This window comes from Chrysemys picta, chromosome 21 (genome assembly GCF_011386835.1).
Source record: "Chrysemys picta bellii isolate R12L10 chromosome 21, ASM1138683v2, whole genome shotgun sequence".
Lineage (NCBI taxonomy): Eukaryota > Metazoa > Chordata > Testudines > Emydidae > Chrysemys > Chrysemys picta.
In genome coordinates this window covers 10848676-10875669 of record NC_088811.1, presented here as the reverse complement: position 1 = coordinate 10875669, position 26994 = coordinate 10848676, and the positions used below count along the sequence as shown (strand labels likewise).

General features: G+C 41.3%; 1 protein-coding gene across 17 annotated transcripts in view; it reads left to right on the top strand.

The window, feature by feature from the left end:
• Window positions 1-26994, top strand: part of LOC101931671 (beta-catenin-interacting protein 1) — a 145743-nt gene that overhangs the window by 80776 nt on the left and 37973 nt on the right. For 10 of the 17 annotated variants that reach the window (XM_008167257.4, XM_005292854.5, XM_005292853.5 and 7 more), the window contains one exon: window positions 26716-26838. In XM_008167257.4, coding sequence (XP_008165479.2) covers window positions 26716-26838 — 123 coding nt within the window. Of the gene's footprint in view, window positions 1-3001; window positions 3024-3081; window positions 3502-26715; window positions 26839-26994 lie in introns of those variants that run through there. The other 7 variants (XM_065575331.1, XM_065575326.1, XM_065575329.1 and 4 more) reach the window with 5 other exon arrangements.

The following is a 26994-nucleotide window of genomic DNA, read 5'->3' as shown; positions in this document are numbered from 1 at the left end:
GATACATGCTCACAAGATGTTGGTTCCATACTGAGGAAGCATTCATATTTCAACATCATAGAATATATAGTTGCCAAACTAAAATAAGCATCCTGGAGGTGGGATGGATAATTTAGGGGATTGATAATGCAAGAAAATCTTCACCTGCAGATTCCGGTTTAAATCCAGCCCAGGATGCTAGAGAGTGAAAGTTGCCTCTGATGGCTCTTTGGTGGCCTATATGAAAAGAGTTTGGTGGTCTTTGTCCAATTCCCAGTCATGAAGTGTCCATAAGAGTAAGACAAAACAGCACAATAATTGTCAATAATTGTCTTTTAGTAGAGTAGACCAAAGACTGACTAGTGTGGTGAATAAATTATCCTCTTGCCTCTGGAAGGCTGGATGGCCCCTACATCTGGAGTTTGCTTTGCTGGTATATTGGTGGGGCAACGTGGCAGGATTTGTTACGGGGGCTGCCTGGTCTATAGATAAACAGAGCTGTCTGTCATGCCAGCATTAAAGTCACATGATGAGTTTAAAGCTATAAAAAAATACGGAAACGAAAACCATATCAGGGATGTCAAAACAGTCTGTTTTATTTTTATTTCACTGTGGGAGTGAAATGGCTTATAGGTACAAAACAGTCATCTCTGTAATGATAAAATCAGTCTGTCTCACTTTGGCTTTTATGAAGCTCCATAAATCTGGGAAGGTAAATTTTCCTCTTTTGAAATTGGCTCTCTGATTTAATTTTTTGATCAAAGAGCAATAATAACAAAGGAAGCTGAGACAATCATCCTTCCGCTGCTGAACAGGTTCTGTGCACCTGAATTATTCACATGCAAGCTTCTTCCATGTGAGGCACCTGCACGTTTTCCCAGATAGAAATAATAACCCTGTGTCCTAATAAAAAAGAATCAATGTACATAAACATGCATCTCACTAATATGAATGTCTGCATGCTTCTTGGGTACTCTAAAAACAGTGTAGCTACTCTATGCAGAAATGTTTATACTACTCAGTTATGGGAGAGGCATTTTGTGCCTCAGTTTCCCCATCTGTAAAATGGGGCTAATAATTCTTAAAGGGACACAGACTCAAAAATCACCTATAGACCTGATCCTACACAGACTTATGCATTTACTTAAAGTTAAGCATACGGATAAGTCTTTGCAGCATTGTGGCCTTAGATTATTTAAAAAAAACAAACCAACCCTCACCATATTTTTCTCTATTTTTTTCATGTTGTGCATTTAACAGTACTTTATGCAGGTCTCTTTTACCATTTCTCTGGGAGGCTACTAGCCTACAATGTGATATTTGTGGGCAGACCTCTATGCCTATCATTGCAGCATCAGGCTCTAAGAGCTTGATCCTGCTCCCCTTGAAATTAATGGAAAAACTCCCTGATTGCAGGATCAGGGCCTCGAGTCAATTCCAGCCTTGCTGGAAATATCTTTGTAAACATTAACAGGAGAGCAGGCAAATCTCTTATAAAAATGTAAAGGAATGTTTAGAAAGTCAGGCGATATTATTTAAAAGTTGATGTATCAGGAACTGGAATTTTTAAAAAGTAATTTTTTAAAAGAATGACTTGATAGTGTCCCACTATTGAGTCATGAAGTTTTAATTAGTTCATGTTTGTAAAGTAACTCCAGATCTTCAGGTGGAAGAAGGTATACAAGAGCAAAATATTATTTTTGTATTATCAAGATACAGAGCAATCTTGTAACACAGTTAATTTCAATGGCAGGAATGCAAATGATTCTTTGGAGAAAATCATGAAAAATTAACAACATAACCATAGAAACAGAGTACACAATAATAGAAAGAAGACAACAATCCTACATACTTTGGAGGGAAATCTAGGCTCCTGAAAATAATTGTTGCATTAGGCCAATTATACTGCAAACTCTCTCTTACATAAATCCTACCATCTTTCCTCAGCTATTACACAGGAAAAATGTCCTTGATTTCAGCTAGGTTTTTGGCTGAGTAGAGACTGAAGGATTTGGTTTCTGGATGGATTTCATTGCATTGCAGTTTGTGAATTTTAATACTGTACGATACAAAAAGGACAAAGCATTGTTAGTAATACAGTATTTTACATTTCCCCCCATCCACTCACTCCATGTGCACACATTAAATAATTAACAGGGTGCCACCGTTTTAACTCCTCCGCCTCTTCTTCATCCAGCGAAAAACCACGCGAGTTTGCAGTGGGATATTAAGTTTAATGCGACACAAAAGGAACTGAGCATCTGTACCTTCCCTCCCTGCATCCAAGTGAGTCTGCATTGCAGTGTGAAATGCAGTGCAAAGCAAACTGAATAATGCATCAGCATTTAGCTCTGCCTTCCACTCCAGCCAACACAGACCACGGGAGTATGCATTGCAATGTTATTTATTTTTATCCTGGTAGCGCCCACTATGTGGTGCTTAACACAGTGCACAATTGATTGAGCATCATCATCTACATTCTGCCCCCTTTTCAATACAAGCGATGAGAGCTTGCAATGCACTACAAAATGGATGGTGCATCAGCATCTACATCCCTCCCTCCTACCTATACAGAACAAATCATGTGAGATGGCATTGCAATGTGCTGTTTAATACAATGCAAAAGGGCAGGCACATGAGCACCAGCATCCTCCCACCCCCCTTCAGTGGAAAAGGAATGGAGCCATCCCCACGCTGGAGGAGGAAGCACTGGACTCTGCAGAGGCACAACCAGCCCTGGCTATGACATGAGTCCAGAGAAGGAGAGGGCGGGGTAGTTTTGGTTTCTTCCAGGTAGAGAGTGAAAACAACCTTCTCCCCACATAGATGAGATGGTTTTTCCCATCTGTCTACTGCCCCAGATGGTACTTTCCTTCCCTCAACCCCCGCCCCACATTTCCCGCAGAAATGTTATCCACCCCCATGAGGTGGTTTCTCCCCGCCATTAATACCCCCCTCAACAGGTTTGATTTCTCTCCTCCCTCTAATCCACCCCATGAAATAAGGTGTCCCCCCCCATAAATGGTTCTACCCTCTTGCCTCAGGTGAGTTCTCTCCTTTTGCACCCCTGCGAAGATTAAGTGGTTTGTTCCCTTCCTCCATAGGGATGAGGTGGTTTCTCCCATCCCTTATATCCCATCTCTCTCTCTCTCCCTCCCTCTGAGTTGGTTTCTCCCCCGCTCCCCCTCCCCCGCCTGGTAACCGGTGCGGGAGAGAATGAGCCTAAGCATCAGCCGCCGCCATCTTGGTCTTAGCTACCGCTGGCGGAGCGTTGGGCTCTGAGGAAGGGAGCGGAGCTTCCTCAGCGCCCCTGACCCTCCACCGCGCGGCGCGGGACGCAGCCGGGCCCGCTGGGGGCGCCCCCTCCCCTGTCTCTTAGGGGTCAATCCCCCCCCTTTCCCCACCCACTCTGAGCGGGGAGAGAGCGAGCGATGCTGCGCCCCGGGATGCTCTGCCCGCTCCTAACCCCCGCCTGGCTCCTGACCACTGGGCTGCTTTGCGGCGGGCTCTGGGCTGCTAGAGGTGAGTGAGACCCGGGGCTGTGCGCGTGTGTGTAAAGGGATGGTAAACCCGCCGCACTGAACCCCTCCCTGGGAGACTGCATGTGGGGGGGGGGCGCTAACCTCTGCCCCCGTGACACCCCGCCAGTCCTCTGCGGGGCTTGACGCCCCCCCCCCCCCCAATTCCCCGTGACACCCCGCTCTGCGGGGCTTGACGCCCCCCCCCCAATTCCCCGTGACACCCCGCCAGTCCTCTGCGGGGCTTGACGCCCCCCCCCAATTCCCCGTGACACCCCGCCAGTCCTCTGCGGGGCTTGACGCCCCCCCCCTAATTCCCCGTGACACCCCGCCAGTCCTCTGCGGGGCTTGACGCCCCCCCCAATTCCCCGTGACACCCCGCCAGTCCTCTGCGGGGCTTGACCCCCCCCCCAATTCCCCGTGACACGCCGCCAGTCCTCTGCGGGGCTTGACGCCCCCCCCCAATTCCCCGTGACACCCCGCCAGTCCTCTGCGGGGCTTGACGGCCCCCCCCCCCAATTCCCCGTGACACCCCGCCAGTCCTCTGCGGGGCTTGACGCCCCCCTCCCAATTCCCCGTGACACCCCGCCAGTCCTCTGCGGGGCTTGACGCCCCCCCCCCCCAATTCCCCGTGACACCCCGCCAGTCCTCTGCGGGGCTTGACGCCCCCCCCCCCAATTCCCCGTGACACCCCGCCAGTCCTCTGCGGGGCTTGACGCCCCCCCCCAATTCCCCGTGACACCCCGCCAGTCCTCTGCGGGGCTTGACGCCCCCCCCCCCCAATTCCCCGTGACACCCCGCCAGTCCTCTGCGGGGCTTGACGCCCCCCCCAATTCCCCGTGACACCCCGCCAGTCCTCTGCGGGGCTTGACCGCCCAATTCCTCTCCGAGGGTGTCTCGCTCCATCCCCCGTGACACCCCATCTATCCCATGTATAAATTTAACCTTATGGCACCTAGTTGTCCCCTCTGGGAGGCTTGACCCCCCCCCCGTTCCTTTTTTGGTGGGGGGTGTTTACTCCATTCACGATGACATCTCATGCATCCCATCTATAATCTCTATGGCATTTAACCCCCGGTTCCTCTCTTCGGTGGGGTCTAACCGCATTCTCCTTGTGGCACACAATTTACCGACCTATCTGTGGGGTTTGAGACCCCCGTTCTTCTCCTTGAGGGGGGATCTAACCCGGTTTCCCCATGGTAATATCCCTTTTACCCCTCTCCCGGTGGGATTTAACCCTCTCTTATTTCACATGGGAAATAATCCCTTTACTTTGAGTAAAACCTTCTCCTATGCGGGGGCTGAGTTGGGGCGGAGGCAATGTCTTTGGCTTCCTTCGTCCTTTGGGGGATGATGGGTACCGCTGGATGATGATGCCCCTCTCCAGGGTGCTGGGGATGGGAGGGGGTTACTCCCTCTCCTCTATGGTGCTCGGTTAGGGGGTGCAGGAGGTAAGATGGGGAGTTACCCCCCATACAGAGTGTGGGAAACATTATCCTAATCATAGAGCAAAGGGTGATGGAGGAGGGAGGAGAGAGTTGTCCTAGTGAGGGAGACTTCCCTACAGCCCGATCAGGGGATGCTCTATCGTGTGTGTTGGTGGTTGGGAGAGTTTAACCCCCTACAAACTAGGGAGGGGAATTGCCACCCGCACGTCTCTTGAATGCTGAGCCGGGCGTGATGATAGGTTGTAGTGGTAGGTTATTCCCGGTAAGGGAGACTTGCTCACCTTGGGTTAGGCTGTTCTCTTCCTTCTGAGAGGTGTAGCTTAAACTAAAGCCTGCTTGGGGCTCGGCTGCCCGGGTGTCCAGGAGTGGCTGGGGAGGCAATGGCTCTGCTAATGACTTTGTTTTAAGATGTATGTTGGTGGGAAGGAAAGGAATGCGCGAAGCATAATGGTTCTGACTCTGTTTTGGTTTGGTGGTTGCATTGATTGGAGTCTGCAGCAAGGGGTGTGTGTGTTACATAATAGTCCCCCCAAAAGATCTTGGATTTTACGTCGTGAATATTTTCTTCCTCCCCTTAAGCGTAGTTTGCTTTGAAATGAATAGAGGAATAGAGGTCGTAACTTGTTTCAAAGAAAGGTTAAACTCGTGAAATGTGATGAGACTAACTATCCGCCCAATCCTAGACTGGCTGCATATTGTAAATAAAGCCTCTCCCCTGGCTCTTGAAAGGCAGTTATCTGTGTGCAGTTTTAAAACCATGACGGTATTTTGGTTACTGGAGGAGCTTTAATCGTTAACTGTGAATAGAAACGGGAAATCTAACACCTCATTGAGCCCCTCCGAACGTAACCTTCATGATTTTATAGAGAACATTGTCTTGTTCCTAAAGCAAATACATCGTTTTATTGTATCTTTGCTATATACCCGTCTTAAACGTTAGCCTTTTGGATATTGATTGATCTTGCAAACTGAAAGCATACGCATTGCAGGTCTGCCTTTGAACAGATTTCATTAGAGTACTGTATTGCATTCTTTACTGGAATGTAAACCTATGTATTCGAAAGGCATATAAGATTCTTTAATTGATCTTATGGTGGTATTTGTGGACTTTACATTTATAATTTTAAGTTGGAGCATCAAAAATGAGAATATTTGAAGAGAGATTAAAATGCAAAGAAGTCTTGCAAATGACTTCTTGGGATGGAAATATTTTAGTTTAATCTGTAAAAATGTTTGCTTCTATAAATTCACTGGGGTGAATTGCAATCTCTTGCTGCATTTTCTTTTCATAGCATCCACTAGTATGTAATAGCATCAAGATTTATAAGAAATTGAAAGTCTACAGGACTTTATAGATAGTGGCTATGATTAAAAGTGCACAAACTCTTGTCAGAGTACCTGAAAAGAGCAAGTTATTACTAGTCTAAAGACCAAAATGTAACAATATTTTATACATGTAATATTTATGAAATCATCTCATAATCTCATTTTAACACTATGTATCTGCAGAACATGAATACTTGGTTACCTTGTTGAAGTAACAGTAGAAATATCAGAAGGAAGATGGAATACACTCTTACCTTTGTTCGATTTCTTTGAAAAGATGGCTGCAGAAACTTAATTTTCCACTTGCCTATTTTTATTTACTGTTGAGATTTCTCCAGAAGGCTATATATAATCTGCAGTTTCTTGTTAGAGCCCAGACTGTTCTTATTTTCCAGCTTAAAGCGGCTTTTACTGGAGTAGAATCCTGAGCTGCTAGATTCTAAAGATTAGTTCTTAACTAACTTGTTACTGTGAATTATGGGTTATGAGGCCTTGTTTGGCTTCGGTACATCCACAGTTAGAGACTGCTACACTTGGAACACTTTGTTTATCTGAAGATACAATCTATAGTAATTATTCTAGTATGGACTAAGTGTCTTTAAGTAAATTTATAGAAAAAATCATGTAACTAGTGAAAGCTAGCAAAGCTTTTCATGGCGGTGTAATTTATAACATATATAGCATTCTGTTACTATGCATAAAACTGAATAAACACATTTAAATTCTTAGATTAAAAATACTATCTCCTTATATGCTACTAATACATTAACAGTTTTAAAAACCAAACAGTGAAAATTGAATACTTGTATGTCATTCATCTTTGATAGTGAAAGCAGACTAATCAATTTAGTTTTTTTTGTTTGTAATCAGTTTCACTTTCCAGTCCTAACAAAATGCAAACACTGCATGAAAATGTCTTTGGGATGGGAAGCTGTTTCTCTTGTGGTAATTAAAAAAAATAACTAACTCCAACATGACAAAACATGGAAACATTTTAAGTGGGGCTAGGTTTTTTTGTGTGTGTGTGCGCGCACACACAAAAAAACCTAAGTCATTGTCTGAATTTGACCTGATTTCTTCCTAGTGTTTCTGTCCTTCAAAAAAGCAATTTTTATTACATTATTTCTTTAGTGTTTATCTTGTAATCAGTTATGTTGGAATAAGAATGAGTATAATACCAGAGTTGTAAAACCTTTTAACATAAATTATTGGAAAAATGTAAAAAGAAGAACAGGAGTACTTGTGGCACCTTAGAGACTAACAAATTTATTAGAGCATAAGCTTTCGTGGACTACAGCCCACTTCGAAAGCTTATGCTCTAATAAATTTGTTAGTCTCTAAGGTGCCACAAGTACTCCTGTTCTTCTTTTTGCGCATACAGACTAACACGGCTGCTACTCTGAAACCTGGAAAAATGTAGCTGTTAGCATTGAGAAATACTCCTTAATGCTTTGGTTAAATACTTCACTCTGATAAATATAACTGAAAGGGAAATTGAATTGCAAAAGGGAAGAGTGCTTTCTTTCTGTCTTTCTTTTAAATGAGAAAGCAATACATTTAATGACTTGTTCTTCAGCAGACATTTACTGACCAGGTAAAACATTAAGCTACCCCTGCTTCACCTCAGGCCTTAAGTCCTGTCTTTTAACTGAGTGATAAAGATCACAGAAAGGAACAGTAAAAATCAAAACAGTGTAATGCCCAGGAAATCATCACTGATTTTGAGCAATTCAAGAGGTTTCCTGTGTTCTTATGAATTTCTCAAACCTAACCACAAACAACTTTCTCACAACTACCATATGGTTTTCCAGATTGTTTATTCAAGACATTACACAGGCCAGTCTTCTTGATACAGAGTGGTATATTTGGTTCCTATTTTCACCTCAGAAAAGGCAGAGTTTAAAATTTTCCTAAAAGATGGCTAAATCCAAAAGGACTTCCTTGTACCCTCTTAAAAAAATTAAAAGGTCCTTTATGGGTCTAAAAGAGAAAATGTGAAGGAGAAATTTATAAGTTACTGATAGAAAAACCTGTCTATTAATGCATGTATACTGTTGGGTAAGGCGTGGTATAATGGCCACCTTATAAGTTGGATGAGACAATGCTAAGTGGTTTTTCCATCCATAGTACAAATGAGATGATGTGCATCTGCAGGGATTAAAGTGGAAGAAAAATGATTCTGTTTAAACAAGTATCAGTTATTATGCCTATGTTTCCAGCATTGCACTACCTACTTTTTCTTCTCTTGTAGAAATAGAGTGCAGGTCACATGTCTTTCCCCCTCCTCCCCCCTTACAGCCAACAAAGTAATATGAGCCATAAATTACACTGATAGAAATCTCTAGTGTTGTAGAAATAACCTTTTTTTTAGTTACCTTATAATAAATTGAATATGACCATGTAAGTTTTCATTCTGCTTTCTGAACTATCAATGAAACACTCATTGTAAATTTATTTGCCCATTGCCTATGCCTGTCCATCTATCTGGTTTTTAACTATGGCAAAATCACAGGCTACAGGCTCATTAACCTACATTTTTATTAACTTCATTTGTAATTTGTGTCAGTCTGTAGGGCTGTGCAGGAGACCCCTGAGGCCTGGTCTATACCTTAAACTTAGGATGACCTAGGTACATCACACAGGGGTGTACAGAGAGATGTAGTTAAGCCAGCCTAACCCCCAGTGACAACACTGTCAGGTTGATGGAAAAATTCTTCTTTTGACAGCTACCACCTATGAGGGGTGGATTTACTACAGCAATGAAAGGGGCTTGGTAAACCTCTTGCCTTAGCAGGTGTCCACACTGTGTTGCTACAGTGGCACAGTTGTAGTGCTGTAGCTATGCCGCTGTAGTGTCTATAATGTAGACATAGGCTAAGTTTGATTTCTAGTTCAGATCCCTTACTTCTGCCTGGGAGTGAGAAACTGAAAATAATCTGATTTGGGTCTACCACATGACAATGCAGGCTGCCTTTAAGCAAAAGAGTTTATCATGTGTTTGCTGAGAGTGTTATAAATTCATGGGGATGGAGTTTTTTTTTCCATTTTTGTTTTAGTTACATTGGAGAAGACATCCAGGGACTGTCAGGGTTTCCTTCAGGATTGTTTAAAAAAAATTGATGTAGATGAGACACCATGAAGGATGGAAATACCTAAAATATTTTTGTGGACACACCTAAAAATATAGTTTCTCTCTTTTCTCTGGATGTATCTTTATTACTTTCACCACTTTTTCTGGTTCTGCCTCTTGATTTTTATTTGGCATTGTCTTCTTATTTCTGGTTTCCTTCTCCCGTATGATGATGATTCCGAAATTGGACTTTGACAGTTTTGCTCTATTCCACTACCCGTGGAAGTGGGGCACAGAAAATAGTGCCCCTTTGTTTTACTGTAGAGGTCCCCAAACTGGGGGTACATGCTCTAGGCGGCCGTGGCAGAATGTTTAGAGGGCACAGCTGAGGCCCAGGCCAGCCCCCATGGGGGGCAGGGAAGGAGTGCCACCCAGCTCCGCTCCTGACCCTGGCCTTGGCTCTGCTCCTGGCCCCAGCCTCGGTCCCTTGACCTGTGCCAAGGGGGCACGGACAGGTTAAGGGAGGGCATGAGGTAAAAAGTTTTACTGATACCTGTTGGCTCACTTAAAGGCTGCTGTGACTCCTGGGGATATGTGGAAAGGATTTTTATAATATATCAATGACTCATTTTTCCTCCTGGAGTGCTCTGCAATTTGAAGGCTTTATTTCTTGTTGAGAACATGTCTGAAAGAAAGCTAACATTACTAGCCATTCAGACATCCCAAGCTTCTTGTAGCTTTGCAAGATGTCAGTTGCCGAAATAGAAGGGGTTTGAAATTTTCTTGTCTTGTGTGAAGAGATAACAACATAAACTTGTATTCACGTGTGTTTTAAAAGGCATCTGTGACTTGGACTAGTCAGCCTGAGCAGTGATATATGTGCTGTGTACAATGAAGGTGAGAGTCCTCATTAAGTCTTGCTCACAGAGCTACTTTCCTTCGTCATAGGAATTCATTGCTCCCAAAATGGTTGAATCAAATATTGTGCTGCTTTGCTAATTCAAGCTTTGCAGCATTACAGTTTGCTGTTCTGTTGTGTGTTTAGTCTTGTTTAATTATAGCTGAGAAAATGACAAGCTGGAGTTGAAAGAATATACACAAGCTATTGTGGGAAGTTACTATATTTGCACCTTGCTAAACTGTTTAAAAAGAGTTGTATCCTCAGTCATCTGGAATGAGTTAGTCTTTCTCAAAGTAAAGAAGCCTGTTTTTAGCCTTTGTTGATGGCTAAAATATCTATAGCAGTATCTGGGTAGGTAGGGTATGCTAACCTCTGAGTAGCTTTGTTTCCTACTATGATTGCTTGCATATATGGAAACTGGGCAGTTCCCAAGTCAAAGTTTGTACTCAGGGAAGCAGTTTTCCATAATCAATAGAAAGGCTTGTCTGAATTAGATTGGTTTAAAATAATTTTGACAGATAATATTGATGTTTATTGTTAATTATTTTTTTCTATTTTTTTCAACTTTAAATTTTCACAGTTGCAGGAAAATATGGGGCGGGGTCAAAATAATTATTTAATGACAGACATTGAGATTCAAAAACTTAAAGCTTTATAACTGCTAAAACACAAGCTATCAATATCCCATGTCAAAATATACAAAGTAAATATCTGTAAATCAAACTCTAAGTTGAAAAGAAGCATTTTTGTACTTAGCCTGCCATTTCCATTCAATAATCAAAATTATTTTTTAGTTTGTTTTGTGTATGGTGAAATCAACATTTACCATTTAAAAAAGAAAAAAATCGAATCCTTCTAAGCCTGCCAATAGATGACAAGGTTCATACATGAAGCCCAGTAATACAAAAAAAAAAAAGAAAAAAAAAATCTTACAAGGGTAGTGCTTTTGGACATGGTAATATACATTATTTTAAATGAAAGTGAAATTATTATTCACCAATCTTGCCAAAATGTATAGTATTCATTTAGTTTGAAAAATAAAGCAATACAATAGACATTAAGCATTCTTAAATACCAAAAACAAGGAGAACATCAAAATTAAATTTCATTGACCAGTGTTTGTGTGAGTTAAATTCAGGTGGCCATATCCGAATTCAGGGCTTGAAAAATGATCAGGTATCTGCTGAATCACTTGATGATTACCTGTTCTGTTCATTCCCTCTGAAGCACTTGCCATTGGCCACTATCGGAAGACAGGATACTGGGCTAGATGGACCTTTGGTCTGACCCGTATGGCTGTTCTTCTGTTCTTACCTATTAGCAGATAGATTTAAAAGGTATTGGGGCCAACCCTCAATGCTCTTAGATTCCTAGCTTTCCAGACACACCCCACTGCTGGCAAGTGAAAAGGTGATGACTTTTTGGCGCAAGTGCTGAACATGACTTTGCTTGCTAATTTTGCACTGCTGCTGTTGCTTGGTAAAGCTGTGAGCAGCTGCAGAAGTGCCTGAACAGGGTTTGGAGCTCATAAGAATCTTACTTTAGCTAGTAGTTAATGTTTAGATCAGTAGTGGGCAACCTGCGGCCCATCAGGGTAACCTGATTTCAGGCCAAGAGACATTTTGCTGATGTTGACCGTCCGCAGGCACCGCCCCCCGCAGCTCTCAATGTCTGCGGTTCTCTGTTCCGGCCAATGGGAGCTGTGGGAAGCAGCGCCTGCTGGTGAAGGGGCCACAGGGATGTGCTGGCCGCCACTTCCCACAGCTCCCATTGGCCAGGAATGGTGGTGTCTGCAGATGATCAACGTCAGCAAAATGTCTCATGGCCCGCAATCAGATTACTCTGATGGGTTGCAGGTTGCCCACCACTGGTTTAGATGGTTTTCCTTCTATTATAAGGAATGGAAACTTTCTGCAGAATGTAAGCTTTCAGTTAAAAGAAATGGCCACCTCAGTTACTGAGAGAGCTACCCACTTTAGAGTGGATTTTTCAAACGGGGTAATAGTAATTCTATTTTACTCTTTTCTAATATCTTTTGTTAAAAGGCCTCAAAATTCATCCAATTTTTCGAAACATGAATTCGTTCAAGTCTTTTAGCACCTTTGGGTCTAAAGAGTCATCGCTCCAGTTTTATAGATGGGGAAATAAAGTGAGGCTATGTGACTTGTCCATGGTCACATAGTAAATCTGTGGGAAAACTGGGAATTAGACCCTTTGAGTCAGTCCTGTGCTTTAATGACAAGCTCACTTTTTGTTTCCTAAATTATTATACACTTATTCAGTCTTCAAGTCTGTCCTCCAAGCTTGAGTAATGCAAGGCAGTGACCAGGGGATAAAGATAGAGGTCTTTGGGGGGAAAAACCTCTATTCAGTTCAGCATGTTGTAACCAGTCTGCTAAGTAATGACAGTAGATGTGAGGACTTTATGCATAGTTGGGACCCTCCTTCCAGATGATGTCATGGTATCCTCTCGCACTAAGGATACTTCTCTGGGGCAAGGAACTTCACTTATTAGGAAGAGACAGGTTATAGTGATGGGAAATTCGATTCTTAGAAATATAGATAGTTGAATTTGTGATGATTGGGAGAACCACTAAATAAATTGTGTGCTGGGCACGAAGGTTGCAGACCTCTTGATCCATCTAGATGGGCTTGTGTGCACTGCTGAGGAGGAGTTGTGGTTGTGGTACATGTAGGTACCAATGACATAGGGAAAGGTAGGACAGAGGTTGTGGAGGCCAAATTTAGGCTGCTAGGTAAGAGATTGAAGTCCAGGATCTCAATGGAAGCATTTTCTGAAGTTCTTCTAGTTCCACATTCAGGACCAGTTAGACAAGCAGAACTGCAGGGTTTCATGAATGAAATGATGGTGTTGGGAGGAGGGATTTAGTTTTATTAGGAACTGGGAAGCCTTTTGGGAAAGGAGGAGCCAGTACAGGAAGGATGGGCTCCATCTAAACCAAAATGGAACCAGATTGGTGGTATGTAAAATTAAAAAGATTGTAGAGGAGTTCTTAAACTAAGAGCTGGGAGAAAGCTGACAGGTGTGGAGGAGCACACAGTTTGGACAGTGACGTCCATTAGGGGAGGATTTATTAAAGGGGCTACTCTGTATCCTAGCAAAGAAGAGAGGATAGAAGTTGATAAAGTACAGATAGGAACTGAAGAAAAACAGTCAAATGAAAGAGGCCTATTCATTACATCAGGTGAAGGCAGACAGCTAAATATTGACAGATATTACAAATGCTTGTATACAAATGCTAGAAACCTAAATACTAAGATGGGTGAATTTGAGGGTCCGGTATTAAATGAGGATATTGATATAATAGGCATCACAGAAACTTGGTGGAACAATGATAATTAATGGGACATGAAAAATACCAGGATGCAAAATATATACAAATCACAGAGTAGGTCATACTGGCATGGGAGTGGCACTATATGTGAAAGAAAGCATAGAATCAAATATAATAAAAATCTTAATCAAACCCTACCATAGAATCTCTGATAGAAATTCCATGCTTGAATAATAAGAGTATAGCTGTAGGCATATACTACTAACCAGCTGACCAGGATGGTGATGGTGATTGTGAAATGTTCAGGAGATTGGAGAGGCTACATAAATAGAAAACCCAATTATAATGGGGGAGTTCAACTCTCCCCATATTGACTGGGTATATGTCCTCTCAGGACAGGATAGCGAGAGAAAATTTCTAAACACCATTAATGACCGCTTGTTGGAGAAGCTACTCTTGTAACCCACAAGGAATAAAGCAGTTCTTGATTTAATCCTAAATGGAGCGCAGCATCTAGTCGAAGAGGTGATTATAGCTGAACTGCTTGGTAATAGTGACCATAATGTAATGAAGTATAAACATCCTTGTGGGGGTGAAGATACCAAAGAAACCCACTACAATGGTATTTAACTTAAAAAGGGGGAGCTACACAAAAATGAGGAAGCTAGTTAAATGGAAGTTTAATGGACAAGTCACAAGGATGAAATGCCTGCAAGCTGTATGAAAACTGTTTAAAAACACCCTGATAGAGGCTCAAATTAAATGTACACCCCAAATAAAAAAACAAAACAAAACAAAAATGCCACCATGGCTAAATGGTAGAGTAAAAGAGGTGGTTAGAGACAAAAAGGCATCCTTTTAAAAATCGGAAGTCAAATCTGACAGAGGAAAATAGAAAGGAACATAAACTTTGGCAAGTAAAGTGTAAAAGAAAAACTTGGCAGGTCAAAAAAGAATATGAAGAGAAACTAGATAAGGACACAGGAAATAATAGCAAAATATTGATAAGTACATTCAGAAGCAGGAAGCCTGCCAAACAATCAGTGGTTCTACCGGAAGATCAAGATCCTAAAGAAGCACTCAAGGAAGACCAGGCCATAGCAGAGACACTAACTTAATTCTTTGCATCAGTCTTCACTGCAGAGGATGTGAGGGAGATACCTACACCACTCTTTTTAGATGACAGATCTGAGGAACTGTCTGACTGGTGTGTCAGTAGAGGAGATTTTGGAACTAATTGATAAATTCAACAATAAGAAGTCACCAAGGCCAGACAGTATTCACCCAAGAGTTCTGAAGAAACTCAAATATGAAATTGCAGAGCTACTAACTGTGGGAAGTAACCTGTCGCTTAAATCAGCCTCTGTACCAGATAACTGCCGATGTGTGTTTTTGTTTGTTTTGTTTTTTAAAGTTTGGAACTTAAGGAAGTACTTCTTCACACAATGCAGAGTCTGCCTGTGGAACTCCTTGCTAGGGGATATTGTGAAGGCCAAAAGTATAACTAGGTTAAAAAAAGAATTGGATAAGTTCATGGAGGATAGGTCCTTTGGTCTGTCCCAGCATGGCCATTCTTATATTATGTTCAGTGTTCAGTTTTCTGCACTGGCTCCTTATTGTATACTGGGTCAGATAGAAGGAATGGTCTTAATTTTCAAAACCTTTGATGGGTTGGACCCAGGTTACCTCAGACAGTGCCCTTCTACATGACTGCAAAATTATATTTTTTTCCAGAAACAATGGAACCACTTAATCCAAAATGCTTGTGAACTCTGGAGACAGAATTCTTGCCGGTTGGCTTATGGCTTTGGAACTTCCTTCTGCAGGACATAAGAATGACCACAAAGCTCACTGACATTTGGACAAAATACAAGACTTATGTTTAATTTTCCCATGGTTATGGGGGGGCGGGGGAGGAAGGAACTTCCCCTCACAATTTTACTTGAGTGCTATGGAGTCAGGAAATCTCCTTATTTATTTTTTTAAGGAGATCTGATATCACAGTGAGGTGCATGATATAAATATTTAAATGGTACAAATTGGTGAAAGTTATATTTGACTTGGCCATGAATTCATTACAGTAATTCTAAACTACATCTGTTAGAATTTAAATGAACAAAACCCAGCATAATAGAATATTTTTGATCTAATTGAAAATAAATGTTCTATAAATGTATTAAAATTAATACAATTGAATCAAACAAAATCAGGTTATTATATTAATGGAGTATCTTATTCCAGTGGACTTAATGGACAGTGTCCATGTAGGGGTCATTAACCCCCACTAAAATTTAGCTATCTCTAGGGTGGGAAGTAGCATCCATCTTGCACCAGCAATATAACATATTTTTTAAGGAATAAAAGTTGTTAATGTGTTTTTAAAAGGAAGAGTACAAGTTGTATTGGACAGCATATTATTACGTACCTAAATTGGAACTGGGTGAGAATACTACAGTTAACACTCTTGCTTTTGTGAAAAGATCTACTATGCAGAGAGGGGGCTTAAACCCAAACCTCTGATCTTAATAGCCCAATTTAAGTTCAAATGTAAGCTTTGTGGCTCTGGCCTGTTTCTGCTACTATGACATGAGCATTTCCCCACTTGTTAATTAATTATACCAGTCATTTTCCATTTCAGGACTGAAGAAGAACCATTTCACATATATCAAGAATATCACCTTTGGACTAGTAAATTCAAATTTGAGAAACTGTTTAGATGTAGGGAAAACAGGGAACTAGTTTTCCTCTTTCAAGCAGTGAACAAATAGGCAGCAGAGAGATTTCAGTTTCATAGGAAACATGCTGGGCTTAGTAAATTATACAGTTTTGTTAATTTCCATAATAGTTATTCACCTGAAGGTTATGGAGGTTTGGAAGCTATCAGTATTCACTCTTTAGCTCAGGCTATGAACACATTATCTCCAACTTTATATAGTCTCTAATAATAGAACTAGACCTAGTAGAGAATTGATGAAGGTATCTAGTCCCTCTCCCAGTGCAGGCTTGTTACCTACAGCTTCCTTACTTTCTGCAGTTTTAATGTCTCAAGCAATTGGAATTACGTTATTCCCGTGTAAAACTGTTCCACAATCACAGAGTAAATTCAAATCAAATTCCTCCCTGTGGGAAAGTTTGCTCAAATTTTCCTCAACTTTAGCCACAATTTTTATTTCATTACTTCATCCCATTGCTTAAAAATATCCAAGGATTGCTTTAAAAAGTCTGGCTGCTGCAGACACAATATGTCAGGTATATGTACCTTTGGTGAGGTTATTTGTATGAAGAGTTCTATAAAGCACTTATCTCAATAATTAATAGGCATTTCATTTCCATCATTATAATCTAGTTGCAGCTTTGCAAATGACACAAAATTCAAGAGGAAGTAATACCTTAAGGAATGTCTTGTATTCAAGAATCTCGGAACTTCATAAGGACTGAAATAGGTATTGTTATACCAGATTGTGTGAGGGAGAGTAGAGGCACAGAAACTGTGAACTGCAACCAAAGTTCGATAGTAAGGCTGTAGCACAACAAGGAATAGAACCCACACTTCAACCTCCAGACCATGCTTCTCTCTTTTACTCTAAAGTTTAGTGTGAATACATAGGTTCTGTAGGACTGTATCCTTTACTGACTCAAAGGGAACTGGAGTCTAAGCTGGTTGACTTTTCTGTTTCCTCAGTTCTATGATCCGTGTATATTTACTACATTAAAATCCACACGAAGTCTTTCACATGAAAAGAAATTGTTTGAATGTAAAGATTATGCAGTTAATTTTCCTGGGAATATGAAAGTGGTAGAAGGCTTTAAAATTACAGCTCTCTCTCTCATTGTTTAACACTGTATCACAGCAAGCAAAACAAAAGTGTTTGATCCAAAAGGAAGGCAGTGGGCTAAAGTTGCGTGATATAATCAACAAAACTTGAATCTCTTGACCTTTAGGGCAAGAATAGTCTATTTATTCAAACCGTTGAGGAGAGTAGTGACATTTTCAGAGGAGTTCATTTACACTGACATTGGTCACCATTCTCTTGTAATGTGTTTATACTTCATGATGGATATATTTTTAAACTAAATAAAGACTCTTAAGGAAATAATTTGTCTGAATAGTTTGTCATTGTATTAGACACCTAATTGATTGAGCTTGTGAAGCTCAGTGATATTTAAATTAGGCAATAATAGTGTGTACTTTAAATAATAATTCACTGATTTATTTCTCAAAGGAGTTGTTTTGACTTCAGTCTTCCTAACCTAACTGTGAAGAATATTCCAGATGACGTGATCTTGTTTAACAGCCGCACCGCAAGCATGTCACTAAATGTTATTACACAAATTATCTGGAGGGCATGAAATGTTTTTCTTCACACCTCCTAGTCCTAGCTAGGTAGACTACATAAAGCTGCAGTATCCCAGCTGCCATATCACATTTATAGATGCCCGAGGTGGGCGAGGTAATATCTTGTATTGGACCAACTTGTGTTAGTGAGAGAGAGAAGCTTTTGAGTTTACGCAGAGCTCTTCTTTAGGTCTGGGAAACATACTCAGGGTGCCACTATTAAATACAAGGGGATCAGATTGTTTAGCATAAATAGCTAACAAACATTTCAAGGGACCATTCCCTTATGCTAAACAATCTGTTTCACCTTCTATTTAACTGTGATACCCTGAGTACGTTTCTCAGACCTGCAGAAGAGCTTTGTGTAAGCTCAAAAGCTTGTTTCTCTAACCAGGAGAAGTTGGTCCAATAAAAGACATTACTTCACCCCTTTGTCTCTCTGATAGTCTGGGACTGATATGGCCACAACTCTGCATACATCACATTTATGACAGGTTCGTTATCACTCTCAAGGAAACAAACAATGCCTGCTATATTAGGTTAATTTGCCCCACAACATGTTAGAAAAGACTTGCAATAGGAAAGAACAGGGCATCCACAATGAAAAAGTAACATGTACAGACCTAATTGAACATGCATGAGCAGTTCTAAAAAAAAAAAGTCATTGGGATTAAGCTTTTTTTTGTTTGTTTTTGTTTTTTAAAGGGGTGTGTGCTAAATGCAATACTGATGTAAGTATAACTCTTTTCTTAACCTAAACTACTATTAAAAAGTCAGGAAACCCTCAGTTGGGGTTCCCAAACCAACCTTAACACTCCCCCCTTGCACATATACATTAGGGTTGTTTTTTTTCCATCCTTTGGTGCTTCTGTAAGAAATAGCAGAAATTTCTGCCTATTGCTTGATCTGACAGGTCACATTCTTTATTGTAAGCTGTTGCTATTAGAGAAGCAAAATGCCTAGCATACCATACTTTCTCAAATTATCCTGCAGGACTATCTGTATCCATATGAATTGGCATTAGCAGAAACTTGGGTGTTCCATTTCTCATCGCATGAGAAACTGGACGTATTAGTCTACAGTGAGGGTATGTCTACAATACAGATGGTACAGTGGCACAGCTATGACAGTGCAGCTGTTTCACTGTAACACCGTAGTGTAGATGTGTCTTACAATGACAGAAGGGGTTTTTCCATTGATGTATCTAATCGACCTCTTCGAGAAGCAGTAGCTAACTTGACAGAAGAGTTATTCCATCAGCCTATCTCTGTCTACACTGGGGGCTTGGCTAACCTAACCATGGCACTTGGTGCGAAATTTAACTGTAGACTAGGTCTCAGTGAATTTTTTAAAACCTGTGTTCACCAAAGCAGATAGCATATCAGGCATTGATTCTCCCCCCTCTCCCCTCATTGCTTAGTGGCTATTGCCATTAGACAGATTAAGAATTTGACAGGTGCTTGAACTGACCTTGCAAAACAGAGCATGTTGCTGGCTGATGTGTGAATGTTAAAGGCTCTAACCTGACATTTAAAAATTCCTTTTATGTTACCAACATCAGGACAAAGAAGGTTGTTTAGCTACTGCTTTCTTAATTTTGTTGGTGGGAGTTTTATATTTTTTTAAATTCCATCTTAATAGGTAAACATGAGTGCTATTTTAAAGCAGTGAGGATAAAAATCAATGTTTTTATTTAAAAAAAAAAGAACTGTATTTTTTTTTTGTTTACACTTTTTCTTTTTAAAAATAAGATTCCTTTTAGTAGTAAATCAATGAGAATACACCTTTCTTTAGAAAATAACTGAAGTACAAATGGAAAATTTGATTAAATGATTTTAAATCAAGGTTTGCCACTTGGTGATTTAAATCAATGCACCCTATTTTAAGGATCACTAGCAGAGTTAAAGTAAAATTCAGTCTGCAGTCATTCATGTGTCCAGGAAGATTCTCTTATTCAACTGGATTAAATGTGAGCTAGGATATAATGTTGTCACATATTCATCATGGGATTTACAGCAGATTCCAGCTGGGACTGATGAATTTAGGATGAATATTGTATTTCAGGGAAACCAATGTAACTTATCCTGTTTATGTGACAGGAGATTAACAGCAGCCCGTGCATGTTGTGAATGTCAGAGCTAAAGTGGGCTGCTTCTGTTTTATTTTGAACTGGATATTTCAAGTGGCCTTTGGAAAGAGTTTAACCTTGTTTTGTTTTTGGACAGGCTTTTGGAATCTTCTAGTTTTCTGACAAACTAAAGGAAAATCAGACTGACAAAACCATTGTTTGATATCTAACAAACTGTCATTGGACACTAGCAGTGTTCAGAGCATGTAATGCTATATAAACCAATTGTGATTTGTCAAAGTTGAAATAAGTAGCTACTTAAGCATTATATAAATACTTGATGTATAATGAAACCTATTTAGTAATATATTGCACATAGGCAATGTCCAATACTCAGAAAATGCTGGCTTAAATTTTTTTGGTAGTGCTAGAAGGGTCTGACCTACAAACTAAAGGTGTGTTAAACTTTGTTTAAAAAAAGATGTGGGAAAGGGTGCCATTATGAGACCATTCAGTAAATTACTAATTTCAGAAGTAGGTTCTGACTAAAAATCAATGTCAGGATATGGTCTAAACTTGGTACAGAGACAGAGTTATCTGCAGAAAGGAGTTGCGTGCTATCACCAAAGCAAACAATTTTTAAGAGAAGCATGTAGACTTTTGGGTTGGGGAGAAGTAGCTCTTACTATTTGGTTCATCCTCTACTGTATATGAACTCTGGAATCCTGTAACTTCAAAGCATAGGTGAAAATTTGTGCCTCTACTGTATTCTCACCTTGCCTAAAGTGTGAGATTCAGACTTGGGAACTGAACCTGGATCCCTTGTATGGCAGTCAGCCAAGATCACAATTGCAGCTAGTGTTTCTGCTAAGTAAGGATGTCTTAACATTTCAACTGAACATTTGTCAGAACTACTATTTTCTTTTCTAATATAAGGCAAACCATCTTATTTATTCTTCAAAATGAAAACCAATGACTATGCTAATAAGAAAACTCTTACTATAGCTAGGATTTACGTTTTTTTTAAATAGAAATAAGTGAGCTTATACATCTGGCTCAGGATATCCATTAGTCACATAATTGTTTGACTAATGTATTGAAAGCCAGGCTTGCTCTAGGGTCTGTTCTACACTTGAATGTTTTGATGGTACAGGTATGTCAGTTGGGTGTGATGTTTGTTTTTGTTTCCTTCCTCTCACCCATGACGCAGCTGGGCTAGCAAAATATGGTTGATAAGGGCAAAATAAACCATGTTGTGAAATTGCAGTTGTGCAAAAATTAGTGGACCACAAGTGTGTATTTTACCATGATGTCTGATAAATCATCCATCCTTGCCATTCAACAAGAACATAATTCTGCTCATTTTAAATCTGCAGTGGTACAGTTCAGTTTTTTGTAAGCACTTAAATTAGTATAGTTAATATGTATTGTTTTGTTGTAGAAAAAGGAAATGTAATGAGTTGGCCTTCAGTTACACAAACTTGTCTGAAGCTTCAGGACAGCTGCAACAACGGTCAGTTTTCCACATAAGACAAAGTATGTTCAGTTCTTCTTCGAGTGCTTGTTCACGTTGATGTCAATCAGGTGTGCATGCGCCATGTGTATGGTTGTTGGAAAGTTTTCCCTTAGCAGCTCCTGTCGGGTTGGCTGTGGAGTCCCCTGGAGTGGCGCCTTCATGGCACTTAATATATGACCCTGCTGACCTGACCCCCCTTCTTCTGACGGTTCCTTCTTACCGTCCATGATGGCCATTGGAACAGTGCTCACTTGCTCAGCAAGTGCTCCCTTAGCATTCTTCTGTTAGTCATTACTGTTTCTAGTTAGTGTTGTAATTTAATTTAGTATAGATAGTAGATTTGGGAGTATGATCTCTCCCCAATTCCTAACCCATCTTGGGCTCTGGGGTATGCCGCGAGTCCAAGGCTTTAAACCCTGCAGAGCTTGTAATAAACCTATGCCCATCAGTGACCCCCCCACGACTTTTGTCTAAAGTGTCTGGGGAAAGCACACCAAACGGAAAGGTGCAAAATCTGCAGGGCTTTTCAGCCAAGAACCAAAAAGGAGCATGATTTCCGACTAAAACAACTATTAATGGAATCCGCTCTCCGCCCACAGCCGGCTGCGGACCTCCAGGACCTGGCACCGGGTGCGTCCGTATGGAATGTTCCAGCATCTGTATGTGACACTGTTCCGAGGAAGGACTCTGCCACAAGAGACCCTCAGCACTGGCACCGCACCCAGGGATAGCGGCCTGGCACCACTCGACTTCCCCGGTACCACACAAGAGACACAAGGCTGAAAGAGGGTGCTTGCCGGCCCCGATATCTGTGGGACCATCAGGGGATGCCCAGCACACCCCAGAAAGGACCTAACACCAAGTCAGCACAAGTCAGTACCTTTGACTTTGGTGCCACACAGGGGACCATCAAGTCCAGCATGTTCCGCAGGGCAGTGCCAGGTGGAGGTGTTAGAGCCATCCTCCACCCCAGACACTTTTGAAGCTGCCAGAGATCTCATTGAGATGACAGCTGCACAGCCCCCGGATCTCAGGGACAAACTTCCGGTGCTGATAAGACCAGTACTGTCTAGAGGCAAGCCTGCTATGATGCGGCACTCACAGTCCCCGGCTCAGCATCATCCTGGCACTGCTCTTGGTCACCTTCACTGCGGCACCATTCCCTGGCACCAAGCCCCATGAGAGCACCTTTGGCACCAGTGATGCAAAGCTTTCCCTCCCCGGCATCGAGGCCAGACCGGCACCAATCCCTGGCTCCCACAAAGGACTGGCACTGACCCACGGTGATGTCAGAGAACCGGCACCGACTGGTGGCATCGGGCCTTCATCCTCGATTGCGGGGACTGGATACCTGCTACCGGTCCCCATCGGTGGATCCCAGGCACCGGTTGCAAGCGGAGGAAGTGGTCAAGGCCAAGGACCCCATGGTGGATATTCTCATTCCCGAAGGTCCATCACGGGTAGCTCTGCCTTTGATCAAAAGAATATAAAGATGCTATGGCAGACCCCGGCCTCAATTCCACCGATTGTCGGGGGGAGGGGGGGAAAGCGCAAATACTTATTCTCACACCTGCAGCCATGCTCTCTGGTCGTGTTGACAATTAGCACAGGAGAGTGTCAGGGACAGCAAGGATGAGCCCCCAAATCTAAGGAGGCAAAAACGATGGACCTATTCAGTAGAAAGGTCTATGTCACTGGGGGCCTCCAGCTGAGGATAGCTAACCAGCAAGCTATCCTCAGTAGGTATAACTTCAATTCATGGTCCTCCATGTTGAAGTTCAAAGAGCTGATCCCTGCGGACTCTATGGCTGAATTATCTGCCATCATAGAGGAAGGGAAGGGAGTAGCATGGATCTCTCTACAGGCGCCCCCTGACTCGGCGGATTCAGCCGCCGGTACCCTCTTGTCAGGCAAAGCCATGAGGAGAACATCATGGCTTCAAGCATCCAGGCTACCCCCGGAAGTGGACCAAACCCAGCAGGACCTTCACTTTGAGGGTGCGGGGTTCTTTTTGGAGCAGACAGACTCCAAGCTGCACAGCTTGAAAGACTCCAGGGCAACCATGAAGTCATTGGGAATGCATACGCCGGCAACCCAACACAAGCACTTTAAGCCCCAACTACAACAACAACGCTCATGTCCTCCTCGACCAAAGAAGGATTTTTATAGATGAAGAGACAAGAACTGCAGGCGGAAACCTTCCAACCCCCCTTCGGGGCAAGGTCATGTCCAGTCTAAGCCTTCATCAGGCTCTAAACAGGCCTTTTGAAGATGCGCCCGAGGACAGTGCACCTGAGGACGGCTACCTGCCACGCCACCAGATCCTTACTCATGTTTTCTGAATTGTCTGTCTGAACTTCTACCATGTGAAGAACCCAGCGGTCTGATGTTATCTGGGACCAAGCATGGTAGAAGTGGGATATTCTCTCCAATTCTGCTCCTCCCCCGCCTCCCAGCCCCCTTCCCCGTCCCTCTTCAGGGACACCTCTCACAAGCAACTCCTTATCCAGGAGGTGCAATCGCTCCTTGCCAGAGGGGCAGTTGAGGAGGTTCCTCAGGAGCTATGGGGCAAGGGTTCCTAATCTCCAAGGCAAAGGGGGGGGGGGGGGGTGTCTCAGACTCATTTTAGACCTGTGAGTACTCAACCAGTTCATGGTGAAGTTGAAGTTCCGCATGGTCTTCCTGAGCACTATTCTCCCTTCCCTGGATCCAGGAGACTGGTATGCCACCCTCGACATGAAAGCGGGTGTCTGGATTAAATCCATTACATGTTGAATGCCCCTCATACTTGCAGCTTTGTGCATTCATCACACAATCCCTTGATTACTGAATTCTTGTGTTTAAGTATTTAGACTTAACCATAGTTTTGGCTATAAATACACTGCATAAATGGGCTAAGAATAAGTTTTCAGACTGTCTTAAATTGAGAGTTTTTTGCCTTAATAATTAGGAAACTGTCAGAGTTGGGATAGAATTCTGGATAGTTATGTAATGTACACTGACTTCAGTTTGCAGGGTCTAGCACTGTGAATTGAGATACTCTGTAGGCAAAAGAGACCTGAAGGATAAAAATCTAAATATTTATCAGGTGTGAGGATTTATAGGTAAGATTCCCTATTAAGTTTTAACAGGAGTTCTAAAGTCTGAACAAAAATGCCTTCCCCCTTCTCAATTGGGCTTTATTTCCTTGGTGTATGATGTAAGTTTTTCAGGCCTCCATAAGGTCCTCCAAGAAAAGCATTGTGGACAAGACCCTAGAATGTGTACTCTATAAATAAGAAGAACCAAGTCCCTGCCTCTTTATTTTTGAGCAGGCTGTGAGAAACATCTTAGGCCTTTTTCAAACATGAAAAAGCAAGAAAGGCACAAATCCATTTTCTTTCTGTACAGATTACTTTTATCTGCATTTGATATACTTACGTGCTTTAAACATGCACAAAAGAAAAGGAGTTGGTAGTACTGTTGGTGGTATGGACCTTTCATATTTGAGTGTTCTGTTTCAGCAACACAGTCCTACTTGGGGATGGAATTAAAATTCTTTAAATAAATGTATATCACTTGTTTCTGCATTATTTGTGCATATGTGTGAGTAAAGTTGAAACTCCCTTACTTTCTTTCCAAGCTGTTATTACATTTGTTAATAGAAATAAGTTCATTAAAATAAAAAGATGGAACTCTCTTTTTATCCAGGAATGACTTGTTTGGCCAGGAATGGCTTTAAAGAGGAGAAAAGCTACCCTCCATGTCCACTGCTCTTTGAACTTAATTCTGGTAGATCAGAAACCACTATTATGGGTTACTACTATGAATGATTTCAAAATTATGCAACACTAGAGGAACTTTTTTCATAATTTAATTTGTTCATATGCAGGTATACAGAATATATAGGACACAACTATTTTCTGAGTATCTTCAACCAGTTAAGCCTAAACTTGAGGTCTGGTAAAGAAAAAGGCAGCATTTTTAGAACAGATACTTTAGATCACTAATTGCCTGTCATATGATGACAAATACAGCTAGACCCACTTTCTCACATTATTTTGGGAAAAATCTTTTTTTTGACTAATGGGTGCATTATTTGCAGGTAGTAACTTGTAATTGTTTCAGTTCATGAAATCTATCTGGGTGTATATGCTTAAATCAGACATGGGGATTACTCATAAAGTGCAGGGTTGAATGGTTCTGCCTTGCTTTTGAAGGGGGGAGGAGAGGAGAGACTTATAGGTGATTGTACATATTAGGACCTTAATGGACCACCAAAACAAACTACTTTTCAAAGCTGATAGGTAGCAATGTTTTATTTCTTTAGAGTATCTGTTCATGTAATTGTATGACTCTACTACTTACCAGTTTCCAGAAGCATTGACATATTTAGATGTACATTTGCAGTGAGAATGTTGCTCTTGAAGTTTATGTGCAAGAACCTGCAGTTTCTTACGGCTGTTGTCTTGGTAGATTTTTCTGTCTCCTTGAACAATTAATAGTAAAAAGGTGCTGTAAATACAAAGGTTAAGCATGTAATTGGATTGGTTATATGCTGAGCATTAAGTGGAGCAGTAGGAAGAGCAGTGAGGTGGTGTGGAAAATTAGCAGTCCTCTCATTTTATTCCTTAAACCTGCTTTTAAATTAACTTCTCTTAGCTTTAAATACAATACTACTTGTAATTTTTCTGTAACTTTCTTAAAAAGAGAATTTAGTACACACAAAATGTGCAAGATTGACAGGACTGTAGATAGAAGTAAAAAAAACAAAACCAAAGCACATGTTGCATTGGCAACAGTAGTCTCCATGGAGTGGCCTTGAAAAACTGCCTTGAAACATTTGAGTCCTGGCGCAGGCAATTTATATTCTCTTTGTTCTGATGACTGGTTAATAATGAAAAAAATGAATTTCACTTGCCTGTCTAAAGCAGCTCTCTTCATGAGGGAGTAAACAGAACTTTGCAAAGCTGCTATAGAGAGAAATTGGTGAGCTGTTTGTACCAGGAAAGGTTCTTGCATATGTATCAGTATACAAAAAGGAAGTATTTGCAGATGAAGGTATAGACAGAAAACCTTTTTTTTTTTTTTTTTTAAAGAACACTTTAGGAAAATGGAGGCATAAATGCATGTAACATTAAGAAATGAGATTTCTTTGTTTTAATAATTTGCTGATTCAAAATCTGAAAATTCAAAGTGGGAAAACATTTTCAGTATTTTATTAACTTTTAAAATAAAAATTAACTTTGTTTCCTTAATTTTTTATTGTTCTTTATAGTTAACAAGCACAAGCCATGGATTGAAACTACATATCATGGCATAGTTACAGAAAATGACAACACAGTACTTCTGGATCCCCCCTTGATAGCCCTGGATAAAGATGCACCTCTGCGGTTTGCAGGTACAGAATCTATCTTTGTTTTTCCGTTGATGTAAGTTCTTGTTTGTTGGAGATGCTGTATGTTACTCAGCATTTTTTTTCTCTAATGAACTGCAGCTTAAGAATGCTTCCTAAGGTTTTCCATAGCAAATGTTGGTTCATGATACTGGGTTTGTG